Source organism: Phoca vitulina, unplaced genomic scaffold (genome assembly GCF_004348235.1).
Source record: "Phoca vitulina isolate PV1807 unplaced genomic scaffold, GSC_HSeal_1.0 scaffold38, whole genome shotgun sequence".
NCBI classification, from domain to species: Eukaryota; Metazoa; Chordata; class Mammalia; order Carnivora; family Phocidae; genus Phoca; species Phoca vitulina.
In genome coordinates, this window is record NW_022589741.1 from 14,982,295 (window position 1) to 14,996,169 (window position 13,875).

Genomic DNA, 13,875 nt, shown 5'->3' on the forward strand with positions numbered 1-13,875 from the left:
TCTGAATTATATTTTAAAAACCCGATTTTAAAGGGGCGCCTGGGTGGCTCAGTCGTTAAGCGGCTTGCCTTCGGCTCAGGTCATGATCCCAGAGTCCTGGGATCGAGCCCTGCATCGGGCTCCCTGCTCCGCGGGAAGCCTGCTTCTCCCTCCCCACTCCCCCTGCTTGTGTTCCCTCTCTCTCTGTCAAATAAATAAATAAAATCTTAAAAACAAAACGATTTTAATATAGGGACAACGCTATAATCCACTGTTAGTAACAGACTTCATGCACAAATTTCTTTTTTTATGCACAAATTTCCGCATTTACTCTGACTTTATTTTTAAGTGTCTTTTATTTATATTGAACATTTAATGTGTTTTCTGATTATATGAATCATATAGGCTTATTTTAGGTTAGAAAATATAGAAAAATGTAACAAAATAAATCTCAAGCCCAATGAACTTTACTAAGGTACATTATTTAACAATGTAAGACAAATACGTCTTGAACCCTTAATGTTTCAACCGCTAGGTTAAGTGATGGAGTCATGAAGGTGAAGAGCACATACAATCCCTGCCCTCCCTTACTAGAAGACTTCTTGGGAAAAGAAGCATCTTCACTGAGACCAGAAGAATAAGTAGGAGTCAATCAAATACATGTCAGAGGGGGAGAAGGGGTAAGACGGCACCAGGCAGAGGAAACAGCAAGTACAAGGCAGGAAAGGTTAAAAGGTGGCTAGGTGTGGTGGAGAAACTGCAAGAAACTCTGGGCTGGAGAGCAGAAAGTGAGGGCCAGAAGGACTAAAGACACGGTTGAAGTATACAGGACTCAGATATTGAAGGGTCTAGAAAGCCTCAGTATGGTTTGGGGTTTTTGCCTCGAGGCCACAGAAGGCGTTGACGCGTTGAAACCGGGGTGGTGGTTTAATCAGATCTCCGTGGGCAATGTCTTGGAGGGAAGCAATAGTGCATACAAGGGAACCAGATAGTGTAGACATTGGGCTGGGCGTCGTTAATAGACTAGCGAGGGGGCGGCGAAGGATGGGGGGTGAATTTGAGAGCTCCTATGTTTAAGGAGGTAAAATTCACAGGACTTGGCGGAGGATCGTAGGTAACGGATGAGGGAGGAATCAAGAAGGACTACCGGGCTTCCGACTTAAAGGAGGGGATGGATAACATGGCTGGGTTCACTGAGCCTCGGAAGAGGAGAGGTGGTGGGGGAACGAGAAGATGGCACAGGAATACCGATATTTAAGAAATCAGAGTAAGAGGGTGAAGGATACAGGTAGGACTCGAGTTTGGGTCGGGAGGGGCTGACAGCTCCGCGCACGCATCCTTGCGCGCAGCTGCCACTGCCTCCCGCTCCTCCTCCCTGCGCTCGCCGACAGCTAACGCAGTAAGCCGCGCGAGGAAGGAGAGACCCCACTCGGCACTCAGCTCGAGCCCCGCGCAGGCCCAGTGGGTGCCGAGCGCGGAGCCTGCGCAGTTGAGGGAATTCGGGGCCTTGGGATCCCAGTCAGCGCCTCGCCTAGAACCCCGCGGCGCCAGCAACGCTACCTTCCCCGTAGCCCGCCGGTCCTCACTCCCGCCCCTTCCGTATTTTGGTCGCGCGCGGGTTCCGTCAGTCGCAGCGGCCATTGGCTGTTAGAGGGATCCCAGAGCGGCGATTGGCTCTCGCTGGCCGTCGCTCAAGCGCCCTTCCGGAGATGGTCCGAGGTGGGAAGAGTTGGAGAGAGCCGGCAGCCGAGGGACGGTAAGCTGGGTTCCGGGCTTGGTAGGGGCAGCGTCGGGGTGCGCTCTGAGCAGGCTGCCGGGGCTAGGCTCTTCTCTAGTCACCTCGGCGAGGCTTCCTCTGGCAGCTCGGCCACGTCGGTCTGCCTGGCGCCTGCAGTGCACCCGGCCCCTGACCCCGACTCGAACCTCCCTGCTTTCTCGTCTGGGGCTTCGCGGCTGCTGAGACATGGTCACCGCCATGCCTTAGTGGGAGAAGGACTCCGGGAAGCCTGCGGGGCTGTGAGGGAGAGGTTTTACCTGCCGGGACGGTCTCCTTCTCTTCGAATTCTACCCGTGTTTCAGGGGCCCGGGCCCCGCCGCTTAGGGCAGGTCTTCCCCGCTTCGCCTATGCACTGGGATTTCTTTCTGTCCTGACTTCCCTCATTGGCGCTTTGTTTTGGCGGTTGTCGTCACACGTCAGTGTCATCTGTTCGGTCAAATTGTGAGTCCTTAGGAGGTTCAGGACATAGGTTCCTCCTTTTCTTGAATATCGTTCTGGTTAATTCGGTGCCTTGCGTTAAAATATATACTCTTAAGTATTTGCTGATTGCTTCTTACTATGATTCCAGATGAAAAGAAGTATTAGGAATTCCTCTGGTTGTCCTTTTGTTGACCTTTTTGTAGAATTGTGCTTAGAGCGTCTCACCCTCAGAAGCAAGGATCGAAATAGCTAACACTTGTTGAATTGTGGCGGGGTGTTATGCTAAACGTTTCAATATCCATTATTTAGCTTAGTCCATAAATCAATTCAGTGAGACAGGCTTAATGATTCCCCTGCTCCATGGGAAACTGAGGCGGAAGTAACTTGCGGGAGGGCACACAGCTAGTAAATGGGGGCGCTTTTTAACCAGGTTTGTTGAATCCATCACTAGTTGTGATATTAGTATCCCATTTTACATTCAAAAAAACAGGTTCAAAGAAGCTAGGTTATTTATCCGAAAAGTAAAGTAATAAGTTATAGGTTCACTTAAACATTAAAAGAGCCTATATGAGGATGTGCTGGCCCTGAAGTTAGAACTGAACAGGACACAGGCCAGGCTTCTAGGAGCTCACAGTTTATTGGAGGAAGCTGACAGAATAACTACTTATTGAAACATATTTGGGGTATTGTGTATACAGATAGGAGGTCTATAGGGAGGAAGGAATCAGACAAGGAGAGATAAGATGGCAGGTGTAGGAGGAAAATGGAGCCAAACTCCCTGGCTTTGAATTCTGTCTCCATCACTCCCTAGCTTTGTGGCCTTGGGTAAATTACTTAACTTATCAGAGCCCATTACTTCATTTGTGAAGTGGGATAATAATACCTCAATAGGTGGGTTGTTGTATTAATGAGTTTTTATACATAGAGGACACTTAGAACAGTGATTTGCCTACTGTAGATACTTAATGAATGTTATATTATTCTAGGCAGAGTAAAATAATTGAGACAGGAAACTTGAACCCAGGTTTTCTGACAGCTGGTCCAATGCCCTCTCTAGTATATAAGGTGCCTCACTGTATTCCTTGCCTGCAGAAAGAGGAGTGGTGACCAGATAGTCACTATCCCACAGCTCCCCAGGGTAGAGACAAGCAGGGCGCAGGGAGAGACAGTAAGGAATGCTGGGGGACAATGAAAGAGGGATTCAGGGAGCTTTACCTAAGTTCAAGTCATTCTAGATATCTAGATACCTAGGTAGCCCACCTCCTGGGCCTTATCCAGTCCAACAACAGGTATATGTTTATAGAGTATTTGTGCTCAGCACTGTGCTGCACACAGTATAGGGACACAGATGGGTGTGGTATGGTTCCTGCTCAGAAGCAGCTAATATTGTCCAGTTGGGTGAATGAAAATAGAACACATCAAATGACCGTGGGCAGCATACAAATAGGATTGAGATTTTCTGGTATTAGCTAGGCCAGCCATAGAACCGAGAGGCAAGAGTAATCTGAGGGGCAGGTAATTTAGGAAGGCTTCCTGGAGTGTGATCAGATCCTGACATTGATTGTCTGAAGAGTACAGAGCTCTGTGCTAATGCTGGGAATGGGAAGGGCAGGGGCAACGGTCCCTGCCCTGAGAAGCTCCTAGTCTGAGGGAGACAGATGTTCCATTCCATTGTAACAGCACTAACAAAGCTGTACACAGTGCTGCGGGGACAGCAGGTGGATTTTCCAGCTGTACCTGGATGAATTGGGAAAGGACTCACCAAGGAAGGGACACTGGGCTTGAGGGTAGGTAGAAGTTTCTCAGGCAGAGAGTTTCAGGAGAATGTGATGTGTTTAGGGACAAAGATCACTGAATCAGAGAGGAAGAGGAATGAACGGACGGGAGAGGAAGCCAGAGCAGCAGCGTGGTGTCGACGAGGAAGAGCATGATCTTTGGCTTAGAGTAAGAATGCTCTTACATCAAATGAAATGAAGTTTGGGAGAGGGCTCGCCACAGGGCTGACACATGGTAGGCCCTCAGTTGTGGTAGTTTCCTTACTCAGTTTCTGGAGAAGTACGTTGAGGTTGGTTGGAGAAGAGCCTTGCGTGTGGTTCTATTTGGACTTGATCCTGTAGGCAGGAGAGAGAGGAGGTTTTGGATGTTATGTCTGACTTAGGAAGGCTTTCTCTACTTTTCCTACCCCAACATCATAAAAATAGTCAACATTTTTTTCCCAATAGGGTTCACTGTGAGTCTAGAGCAGCCCAGCAGCCCATGTACACCTCAGAGTGTCAAAGGTCACTGGCTTCTTCTCAGAGGGGAGGCAGAAGCTGTGGATTAAAAAAGGGTTTCTCTGATAAGCAGGTACAGTAGGTTCTTGTACTTGTAGGCATGAAGGATTTCATATATTTTGTATTTTCTCTGTTTTTTTCCCGTCTTGGTATGTGGTATTTTTCAGAGCTCCCACCTCTTTCAGGTAGACCAGTGCCCTGCTCCCTCCCAGGGCCCACCACGGTAGGGGCACCAACCGGGGGGCATCATCCAGGACACTCAAGGGGCAGAGTCAAGGCCCCTGTTAGTGTTCTCTCTTGTCCCTGAACTTTTGCTTTCAGTGTTGTCCTCTGTCACTCTAATTTGATGAGGGAAACTGTTCTTTGATTGTTCCACAAACTGCTCTTGGAACTGCCTGCGTCAGAACTGGGGTGCTGAGGTGAAAGGACAGATTTCTAGGCTTAACCCCGGGCGTCCTGAATCAGAACCTCTAGACAAGGGGCTGGAGAACTTTGCATTTGTATGCATATTAAAGATGGAGAACCTGCAGTTTCTTACTCAGCTTTCTTCAACAGATATTTATTATAGGCCTAAGCATGCCCAGCACCGTAAATACCCAAGGTACAATATCAACTGGATAGATACAGCTTCTTTTTTTTTTTTTTAAAGATTTTATTTATTTATTTGAGAGAGAGAGAATGAGAGACAGAGAGCATGAGAGGGAGGAGGGTCAGAGGGAGAAGCAGACTCCCTGCAGAGCAGGGAGCCCGATGCGGGACTCGATCCCAAGACTCCAGGATCATGACCTGAGCCGAAGGCAGTCGCTTAACCAACTGAGCCACCCAGGCGCCCGGATAGATACAGCTTCTTATGTTCAAATGGAATCTGTATTTGACCCTGGAACAAGATGGGGGTTGGGGGTGCCAACCCTCGTGCAGTCAAAAATCCACGTGTAACTTTTTTTTTGTTTTTGTTTTGTTTTGTTTTAAAGATTTTACTTATTTGACAGAGAGCAAGAGTGCACAAGCAGGGGGAGCGGCAGGCAGAGGGAGAAGCAGGCTCCCCACTGAGCAGATAGCCCAACGTGGGGCTCCATCCCAGGACCCTGGGATCATGACCTGAGCCGAACTGAGCCACCCAAGTGCCCCGTTTTTGTTTTTTTGTTTGTTTGCTTTTTTAAAGATTTTATTTTTAAGTAATCTCTACACCCAACATGGGGGCTAGAATCTACAACCTTGAGATCAAGATTACATGCTCCAGGGGCGCCTGGGTGGCTCAGATGGTTAAGCATCTGCCTTCGGCTCAGGTCATGATCTCAGGATCCTGGGATCGAGTCCCACATGGGGCTCCTTGCTTAGCAAGGAGCCTGCTTCTCTCTCTGCCTGCCACTCCCCCTGCTTGTACTCTCCCTCTCTCTCTCTCTGGCAAATAAATAAATAAAATCTTTAAAAAAAAAAAAAAAAAGATTGCATGCTCCACCAACTGAACCTGCCAGGAGGCCCCAATGTGTAACTTTTGACTCCCTGAAAACTCAACTATTAATAGCCCTACTGTTGACCGGAAGCCTTACCATTAACATAAACAGTTGATCAACATGTTTTGTATGTTATATGTACTGTGTACTATATTCTTACAATAAAGTGAGCTAGAGAAAAGAAAATGATATTAGGGAAATCATAAGGAAGAGAAAATACGTTTATAGTACTGGACTGTATTTATTGATGCTGTAAATTTATGTGAACTCTTTATAAGGTGAATCATCTGTCAGTACCTACACCAATATTGTTTTATATGAAACAAAACACTGCAGATGTTACACATACTACACCCAGTGTGGGGCTTGAACTCATGACCCTGAGATCAAGAGTTACATGTGCCACCGACTAAGCCAGCCAGGTGCCCCGATAAATTTTAACTTTTTATAATAGATTTGTGTATATTTTTTATGATAGTAAATAATAAATAATGGATAACAAATAGTAAATAATAAAATAGACTAGTGTTCTAAAATAACTAGTATTTATGTATTCATGACATACCTGACTTTTTCTTAATTCTTTATATATGTCTAGACTGCACAGTTCGTCTGCAAATTTTTTCAAATTGTTGCAAACCTCCAAAAAGTTTTCCAATGTATTCAAAAAGTATTGCAAAACTCTGCATATGAGTGGATCTGCCCACTTCAAATGTCTGTTGTTCAAGGTCACCTGGACATTTTAGTCTAGAGGATGTTAGGGGAGTGGTGAGTAACCACTGGGTAGGTTAGACAAAGGCAGATTGTATGGTGGTTTAAAATTCTGGCGGGGACTTAGGATGGGATGCAGTAAGAGGTAAATCGCTTCTGAGTTCGTCCGCAAGCCGTGTGGGTTAGAAAGAATATGGACTTTGGAGTCAGCCTGACCTAACCCTGCCACACCACTAGTGTCTGGCCTTGAGCAAACCAGTTGACCTCTCCGAACCTGAAGTTCTTATCTGTAAATGAAGTTAAAAATAGTACTTCCCTCATTGGGTGGTGTTGGTAATTCAGTGACATCATGTAATGTGCTTAATATGGTGCTTGACCTATAGTAGGTGTGAAATTAAAAACAAAGTGTTTTGTTATCCCCATTTCGAAGATGAGGATGTTCAGGATTAGAAGGGTGAAGTTACTTGGCTATGGTCACACAGCTGGTAGGTGGTAGACACAGGAGTCTGGATTTGAAGTCTGTTCCTTGTCCAGGCCATCTCTTTGAACCTGTGCACACTGTTCTGCATCCTACCAGAATAATTAATTCCTTCTCGGCCCGTTGCTCTGAAGCTTCGTGAGAAATCGGCTGTTCAAGTTCTTAGCTCAGTGCCTGGCATGCTCTCAATGATGTTAGTGTGTGTTTTCCCTTCGCAAGAAGCCCAGACAGCTTCCAGGGGTTTGAGGAACTGAGCTGGAGTAGCTGTTTCTCATGGGTCACTGGAGAAAGGCCTACTGGTTCTTGGCAGGCTGGGCAGCTGTTCACCCCCAGTGGCACTTGGTAGAATCCTTGCAGCTGTGGATTTCTTCCTCCTCTAGGGTGAAGGCCATGCCGCCCCCGGGGAAAGTTCCCCGGAAGGAGAACCTGGGGCTCCAGTGTGAGTGGGGGTCCTGCTCCTTTGTGTGCTCGGCCATGGAGGAGTTCTGCGAGCACGTCACTCGGCACCTGCAGCAGCACGTGCGCGGCTCCGGGGAGGACGAGGAGGAGGAGGAGGACCCGCTCGGTAAGGGAGCAGGACACGAAGGGGAAAGAGCTCAAGGAACATGCAAAATCTGACTTTCCTACTTAGGCTGGTTTTGCTTCTAAAAACATGGTAGACAGACGCCTTATAGAAAACGGATTCAACAGGGTAAGCGGAATGAATCTGCCAGCCTGCCGTCAAAGGGCAATTACTGACAGTGCTTTAGTGAGCATTCCTTTGATGTCTTTCTGCATATATACATACATTAGATAAGGATGGTTTTATTTTTTTAAAAAGGATCATATTGTACAAGCTGTCAACAGCCTGCTCTTCTGATTCTCTGGTAATGCTTCTCGATGTTTTCTTTACTGCAACTACCAGTTAGGAATACATTTTATATCCCAACCCCATACACAAAAGTTAAAAAATACTTGAAACAACCCTTGCCTTTATTAGATGCTCTCTGAAGTGTTCTATCTTGTTCTTCTTTACTAAAAAAAAAAAATGGGGAGGGACACCTGGCTGGCTCAGTCGGTAGAGTGACTCTTGATCTCAGGGTCATGAGTTCAAGCCCCACGTTGGGCATGGAGCCTCCTTTAAAAAAAAAATTGGTTTGTAGGGCGCCTGGGTGGCTCAGTCGGTTAAGCGTCTGCCTTCGGCTCAGGTCATGATCCCAGGGTCCTGGGATCGAGCCCCGCATCGGGCTCCCTGCTCAGCGGGGATCCTGCTTCTCCCTCTCCCTCTGCCTGCCACTCCCCTTGCTTGTGCTCTCTCTCTTTCTCTCTGTCAAATAAATAAATAAAATCCTAAAAAAAAAAAGAAAGAAATTGGTTTGCAATCCCCTAAATTGATTTCTCCAGTTACTAATAGGTCACAATACAGTTTAAAGAATTCTGTTCTATAGAAAATACAGAGGCAGCCCTCCTTCCCCTACCTCAAATTCTGTTTTAAGTCTAGTGACTATGAACTATAAGTAATAGTTTCAGAAGTCAAATAATATATGTATGAAAGAAATTAGGGTGTGTGTGTGTGTGTGTGTGTGTGTGTGTGTGTGTGTGTGTTTTAAAGTAGGCTCTGTGCCCAGCATGGGGCTTGAACTCACTACTGTGAGATCAAGACTTGAGCCAAGATCAAGAGTTGGGTGCTCAACCAGCTGAGCCACTCAGGCGCCCCATTTTTTTTTTTTTTTTAAGATTTTATTTATTTGTTTTTGAGAGAGAGAGCTCGGACACTCACGCGCGCTAGCAGGGGAGAGGGGCAAAGGGAGAAGCAGATTCCCCGCTGAGCAGGGAGCCCAATGCAGGACTTGATCCCAGGACCCTGGGATCATGACCTGAGCTGAAGGCAGACGCTTAACCAACTGAGCCACCCAGATGCCCATTTCTTATGTTTTAAAGTACCTACTTTCTAAAACAAGTAAACCCCTATAAAGAATTGGAAAATGTGTTTGGAGAGAGCTGCTCGAGAGCTAGGCAGTGGACTGCAGCAGTCGATGGCTTTCCCAGAGTGGACAGGTCTCGGGAAGAATATGGGGAAAGAAAGGACTGGTCTGAAGGAAGGAGTGGGAGGTGTCCTGGCCTGGGAGGCAGCGGCAGAAACCCGGAGCGACTAGCGCCTGCCAGCTACACCTGCCTTCTGGGAGATTTTGGCACTGGGCCTTGCACACACCCTTCCTTCTACCTCGACCACACTTCTCCCTCTAGTTTACAGATATTTGCCCATCACCTCTCAACACAGGGACATTTCCAAGTCATCCCTGTCCATGCCAAATGACCTCTCTTTGACGATGTTATAGTACCCCAGACCCCTGCCCTCCTCATGGACCTCGTGACTGGCTGCAGTTTTATATTTATACATGTGGTTATTTGATTAATGTTTTTTCTCCATGACTGAAAGCTGCTGTGAGGGTAAGGACTGCGACTCTTTTTACTTGTTATATCCCCAGTGCCTGGCACGACTGGTGGTGGTTAAATTGCTGGTATTTGCCAAATGCACTGCTGCTGATTGGGTCAGAGTCCAGCCTCCTCTCCCACTGCCAAGTGCTATAGGTAGGAGAGCTGAGCTTTGCAAAGTGTCAGACTCTTACCTCTAAACCCCTTTATGCAGAGGAAGAATTCTCCTGCTTGTGGCAGGAGTGTGGCTTTTGTTCTATGGACAGTTCGGCTGACCTCATCCGCCACGTCTACTTCCACTGCTACCACACCAAGCTGAAGCAGTGGGGGCTGCAGGCTCTGCAGAGCCAGGCCGACCTCAGCCCCTGCATCCTGGACTTCCAGAGCCGCAACATCATCCCTGACATCCCCGATCACTTCCTGTGTCTGTGGGAGCACTGTGAGGTCAGCGGGCAGTACTGGGAATAGGGGCGGAAGGAAGTTGGGGCTCTTAGCTCATGATGCCGTGACCCTTTCAGGGATGCCCTTATGTATGCCAGGTTCCTACTAGCATCTTATTTCTGGGTAGCTCCCTTGCTCAAACTTTCATGTCCCCGCCAACTTAATTTGGGAGACAGCCAAGGAGCCCCCCTTGGACACGTAGGGGTCAAAGGCCCTCTACCCATCCTCAGTCCTTACCGCAAGTTGCTCCTGGCACAGAGTTCCTTCGACAATCCCGAGTGGTTCTATCGGCACGTGGAAGCGCACAGCCTGTGCTGTGAGTACCAGGCAGTCGGCAAGGACAACCATGTGGTGCTGTGTGGCTGGAAAGGTAGGGCTGCTCCTTAACTTCTGGCCTTTAAAAACGCCTGGGGTTGCTGAGGGCCTAAGGCAGCTAGGTATGGACCCAGTCCCATGGGGTAAGGGTGGCTGCCAGCTGGAGACTTGGCACCAGAGCCTGCTCTGGGGGTCCGTGGCTGCAGCGTGACTGGGCCTTCCTTCCTAGGCTGTACCTGCACCTTCAAGGACTGCCGGAAGCTTCGAGAGCACCTCCGCAGCCACACCCAGGAGAAGGTGGTGGCCTGCCCCACCTGTGGGGGCATGTTTGCCAACAACACCAAGTTCTTAGATCACATCCGTCGCCAGACCTCGTTGGATCGTAAGCAATCAGAGAGGAAGGGGAGTGGGTGCAGGGCTATCCTGCGTGGGGTGGGGGTTAGGGGCATGTTCCCAGGAGAGGGGGCCAGTGAAGGCCTCTGCAACTTGGCTACATCTGTCCTTAGGGCTCAGTCATCTGCCACAGCCTTGGCTGCCTGAGAATCATTAGATATTGTTATTCGGTGCTTACTGTGTGCCCTATCTCTTTGTCCAGTGAATCCTCACAGCCCCATGAAGTGTGCTTCTTATCCCCTTTTTGCAGAGGACGAAACTGAGTCTCAGGTTAAATCACTAGTTAGGTGCACAGCTAGTTTGGGGTCCAGCAGGGATTCTAATTCAGGTTCTCGACTCCCAAGTCCCAGGCTCGTCCAGTGGTACTGTGTCCATCCCTAGTTCTTAAGCTCCCCCTTTCTTGGTGGTTCCCCTCTCCCGGGCTTGCTCTCCTCTCTGCGCCTCCCCCCAGCCCACCCTGTCTTCTGCCTGCCCCACCCCAGAGCAGCGCTTCCAGTGCTCTCACTGTTCCAAGAGATTTGCCACGGAGCGGCTCCTGCGGGACCATATGCGTAACCATGGTGAGTAGCCGGAGCCCCCAAGCTCCTGGCTCTCCCTCCGGGTTTCCGCCCGGCTTCAGATCACAGCCCCCTCTCTGCTTCTCTCAGTGAACCACTATAAGTGTCCTCTGTGTGATATGACCTGCCCGCTGCCGTCTTCCCTCCGCAACCACATGCGCTTTCGCCACAGCGAGGACCGGCCCTTCAAATGTGACTGTTGTGACTACAGGTAGGGGGAACCAGGGGATGGAAGGCCGAGAACTCACGGTCCCGTGTCCCCCATGCCCTCCAGCCCCTCCTGACCTCTCCCTGCAGCTGCAAGAATCTGATTGACCTGCGGAAGCACCTGGATACCCACAGCAAGGAGCCAGCCTACAGGTGTGATTTTGAGAACTGCAGCTTCAGTGCGCGATCCCTCTGCTCTATCAAGTCCCATTACCGAAAAGTGCATGAAGTGAGTGGGGCTGTCGGTGGGAGAGGGCTGGCAGAGGTGTGGGGAGCCCAGGATGAAGAGCTGGCCTCACTCCCCCTCCCCTCCCCATCAGGGAGACTCAGAGCCAAGGTACAAGTGTCACGTGTGCGACAAATGCTTCACGAGGGGCAACAACCTCACTGTGCATCTTCGTGAGAAGCACCAGTTCAAGTGGCCCTCAGGGCACCCCCGTTTTCGGTATGTCTCTCAACCCTGCCCTCTAGATTCACAGACCTTCCCCCCCCCCCATATCTTTTCAACAAGTTAAAAACCTCGAATTTGGGGCACCTGGGTGGCTCAGTCGTTAAGCGCCTGCCTTCAGCTCAGGTCATGATCCCAGGGTCCTGGGATCGAGCCCCGCATCAGGCTCCCTGCTCAGCAGGGAGTCTGCTTCTCCCTCTGCCCCTCTGCCCCTCCTCTCTCTTTGCCCCTCTTCCCACTTGTGCGTGCGCACGCTCTCTCTCTCTCTCTCTCTCTCATATAAAAAATAAAATCTTAAAAAATTTTTTTTTGAATTTGATGATAATCCACCATCTCCATTCAGGCTCGAGGGACAAAGTGGTAGAGCAAGATGATTTTTTTTATTTTTGAATGTGGTGCTAAAGCCCTGCAGCCAGAACCAGAACTAGAGCCTAAGGGTCCTGACCATCTCATAAATCCTGTGACACCCCCACCTTCCAACACAGATCATTTCTTTTTCCCACCCCCTCTCCCTCCCTCCCTCTCAAGTTTCCACATACAATTTTCCATCTTGAGTAATGCTCCTTCCCTCTTGTCTTCTACATATTCTCATAAAGACCTTTTTGGTCTTCAGCTCCTATCATTTAAAATCCCAGGGCCCGTCCCATCCCTTGGGTCTGTCCCTTACCTTGCCGCTCTCCAGGGCGCCTTGCCTCCCCCTGCGTGGGGTTTCTGCCCTGTGCGCTCCCGCCTCACCAGGTACAAGGAGCACGAAGATGGCTACATGCGGCTGCAGCTGGTTCGCTACGAGAGCGTGGAGCTGACGCAGCAGCTGCTACGGCAGCCGCAGGACGGATCAGGCCTGGGAGCAGCACTGAGTGAGAGCAGCCTGCAGGGCATCCTTCTCGAAGCAGTGCCAGGGGAGCCAGGACCCCAGGAGGAGGCTGAAGAGGAAGAGGAGGGCGGGAGCAGTGAGGGGACAGGCCTCTCAGCCTCTCAGGACACTCCCAGCCCCGTCATCCACGTGGTGAATCAGACCAACGCCCAAGGCGAGCAAGAGATCGTCTACTATGTGTTGTCCGAAGCCCCGGGAGAGCCCCCCCCAGCCCCTGAGCCCCCCTCAGGGGACATCATGGAAAAGCTTCAGGGAATAGCCGAGGAGTCCGAAGTCCGGCTGGTGTGAAGGCTGCGGAGCCTGACCATTTCCACCCCAGGCCCCGGGGTTTGAGCCAGGCTGGTGGCTGTGCCCCTCGTGGGCAGCCCCTGCCAATGGAGGCCTTTAAGAGTGGTGCCAAGAGTAATGCGGTGCACTCTGGACCCGGCTTGCATCATGCAGCAGGCTCTAAAGACTTCCCTTTTCTGCCAGACCACGTTTGGTGGGGATCCTGAGGAGTTTGGATTCCTTGAGGGGGATGCCCTGGTTGTGTATGTTCTTGTAGAGGGGCTACTATCAGGCTTACCCATAACCCCCTAGTCATGCTGAAACGGTGACCAAAATCCTGTCAGCTCGCACCCATTCCCATCTTTAGGGGTCCTTAGGTCCAGGGATGCTGTGTAACTGGTCCCTGCGAGGGCGTTGTCCTCACAACCAGCCAAGGCAGCGTGAACCAGGCAGTTCTTTCCCTCCGAAGGGCTCCTACAACCCCAAGGACTTTCCTGGTTATCCTCAGGGATGGGAGTGGAGGCACTGAGTGTGGAACAGTTGTTTTGGTAATAAAAGAAACACTTGAGCTGTTACTCATTTCTTCTTCCTTATGTCTGGTGGCTGTTAACTAGATAGTGAGGAGATGCAGCTGCCCAGAAGAGGAGCTGAATAGTTAGGCTTCTCCTTCTAGTGACTGAGGTTCGTTTTTGTTTTTAACTTTCCTCTTGTTCCCCTCCCCCCACCCCCTTGGTGAAACTTCTTCATTTCTTCTCAGAGCATCTACCGTCTCCATGGAGGTCCTGTGGATGGGCAGAAGTAGCGCTCTAGAACACACGCATTGGCCTCATCAGGAAGGGAGAGCACCTGGCCACCATAGCCATCCT

At 49.8% G+C, this 13,875-nt stretch overlaps 1 protein-coding gene across 1 annotated transcript; it reads left to right on the forward strand.

Annotated features, from left to right (window-relative positions):
- Positions 1-1,675: 1,675 nt before the first annotated feature.
- Positions 1,676-13,584, forward strand: HINFP (histone H4 transcription factor). The gene is made up of 10 exons (XM_032428109.1): positions 1,676-1,735; positions 7,473-7,657; positions 9,722-9,951; positions 10,207-10,318; positions 10,493-10,645; positions 11,139-11,216; positions 11,304-11,424; positions 11,511-11,649; positions 11,741-11,865; positions 12,607-13,584. Exons 1-10 carry the CDS (start codon positions 1,689-1,691, stop codon positions 13,028-13,030), a joined length of 1,614 nt encoding a protein of 537 aa, XP_032284000.1. The 5' UTR covers positions 1,676-1,688; the 3' UTR covers positions 13,031-13,584.
- Positions 13,585-13,875: the final 291 nt, after the last annotated feature.

What these genes read in the sequence shown, in the direction of transcription:
- HINFP (XM_032428109.1), top strand. Translation starts at nt 1,689, where the DNA reads ATGGTCCGAGGTGGGAAGAGTTGGAGAGAGCCGGCAGCCGAGGGACG. An exon ending in GGACCATATGCGTAACCATG is followed by an intron (nt 11,217 to 11,303) that starts GTGAGTAGCCGG and finishes TGCTTCTCTCAG; the next exon opens with TGAACCACTATAAGTGTCCT. An exon ending in TGTGACTGTTGTGACTACAG is followed by an intron (nt 11,425 to 11,510) that starts GTAGGGGGAACC and finishes CTCTCCCTGCAG; the next exon opens with CTGCAAGAATCTGATTGACC.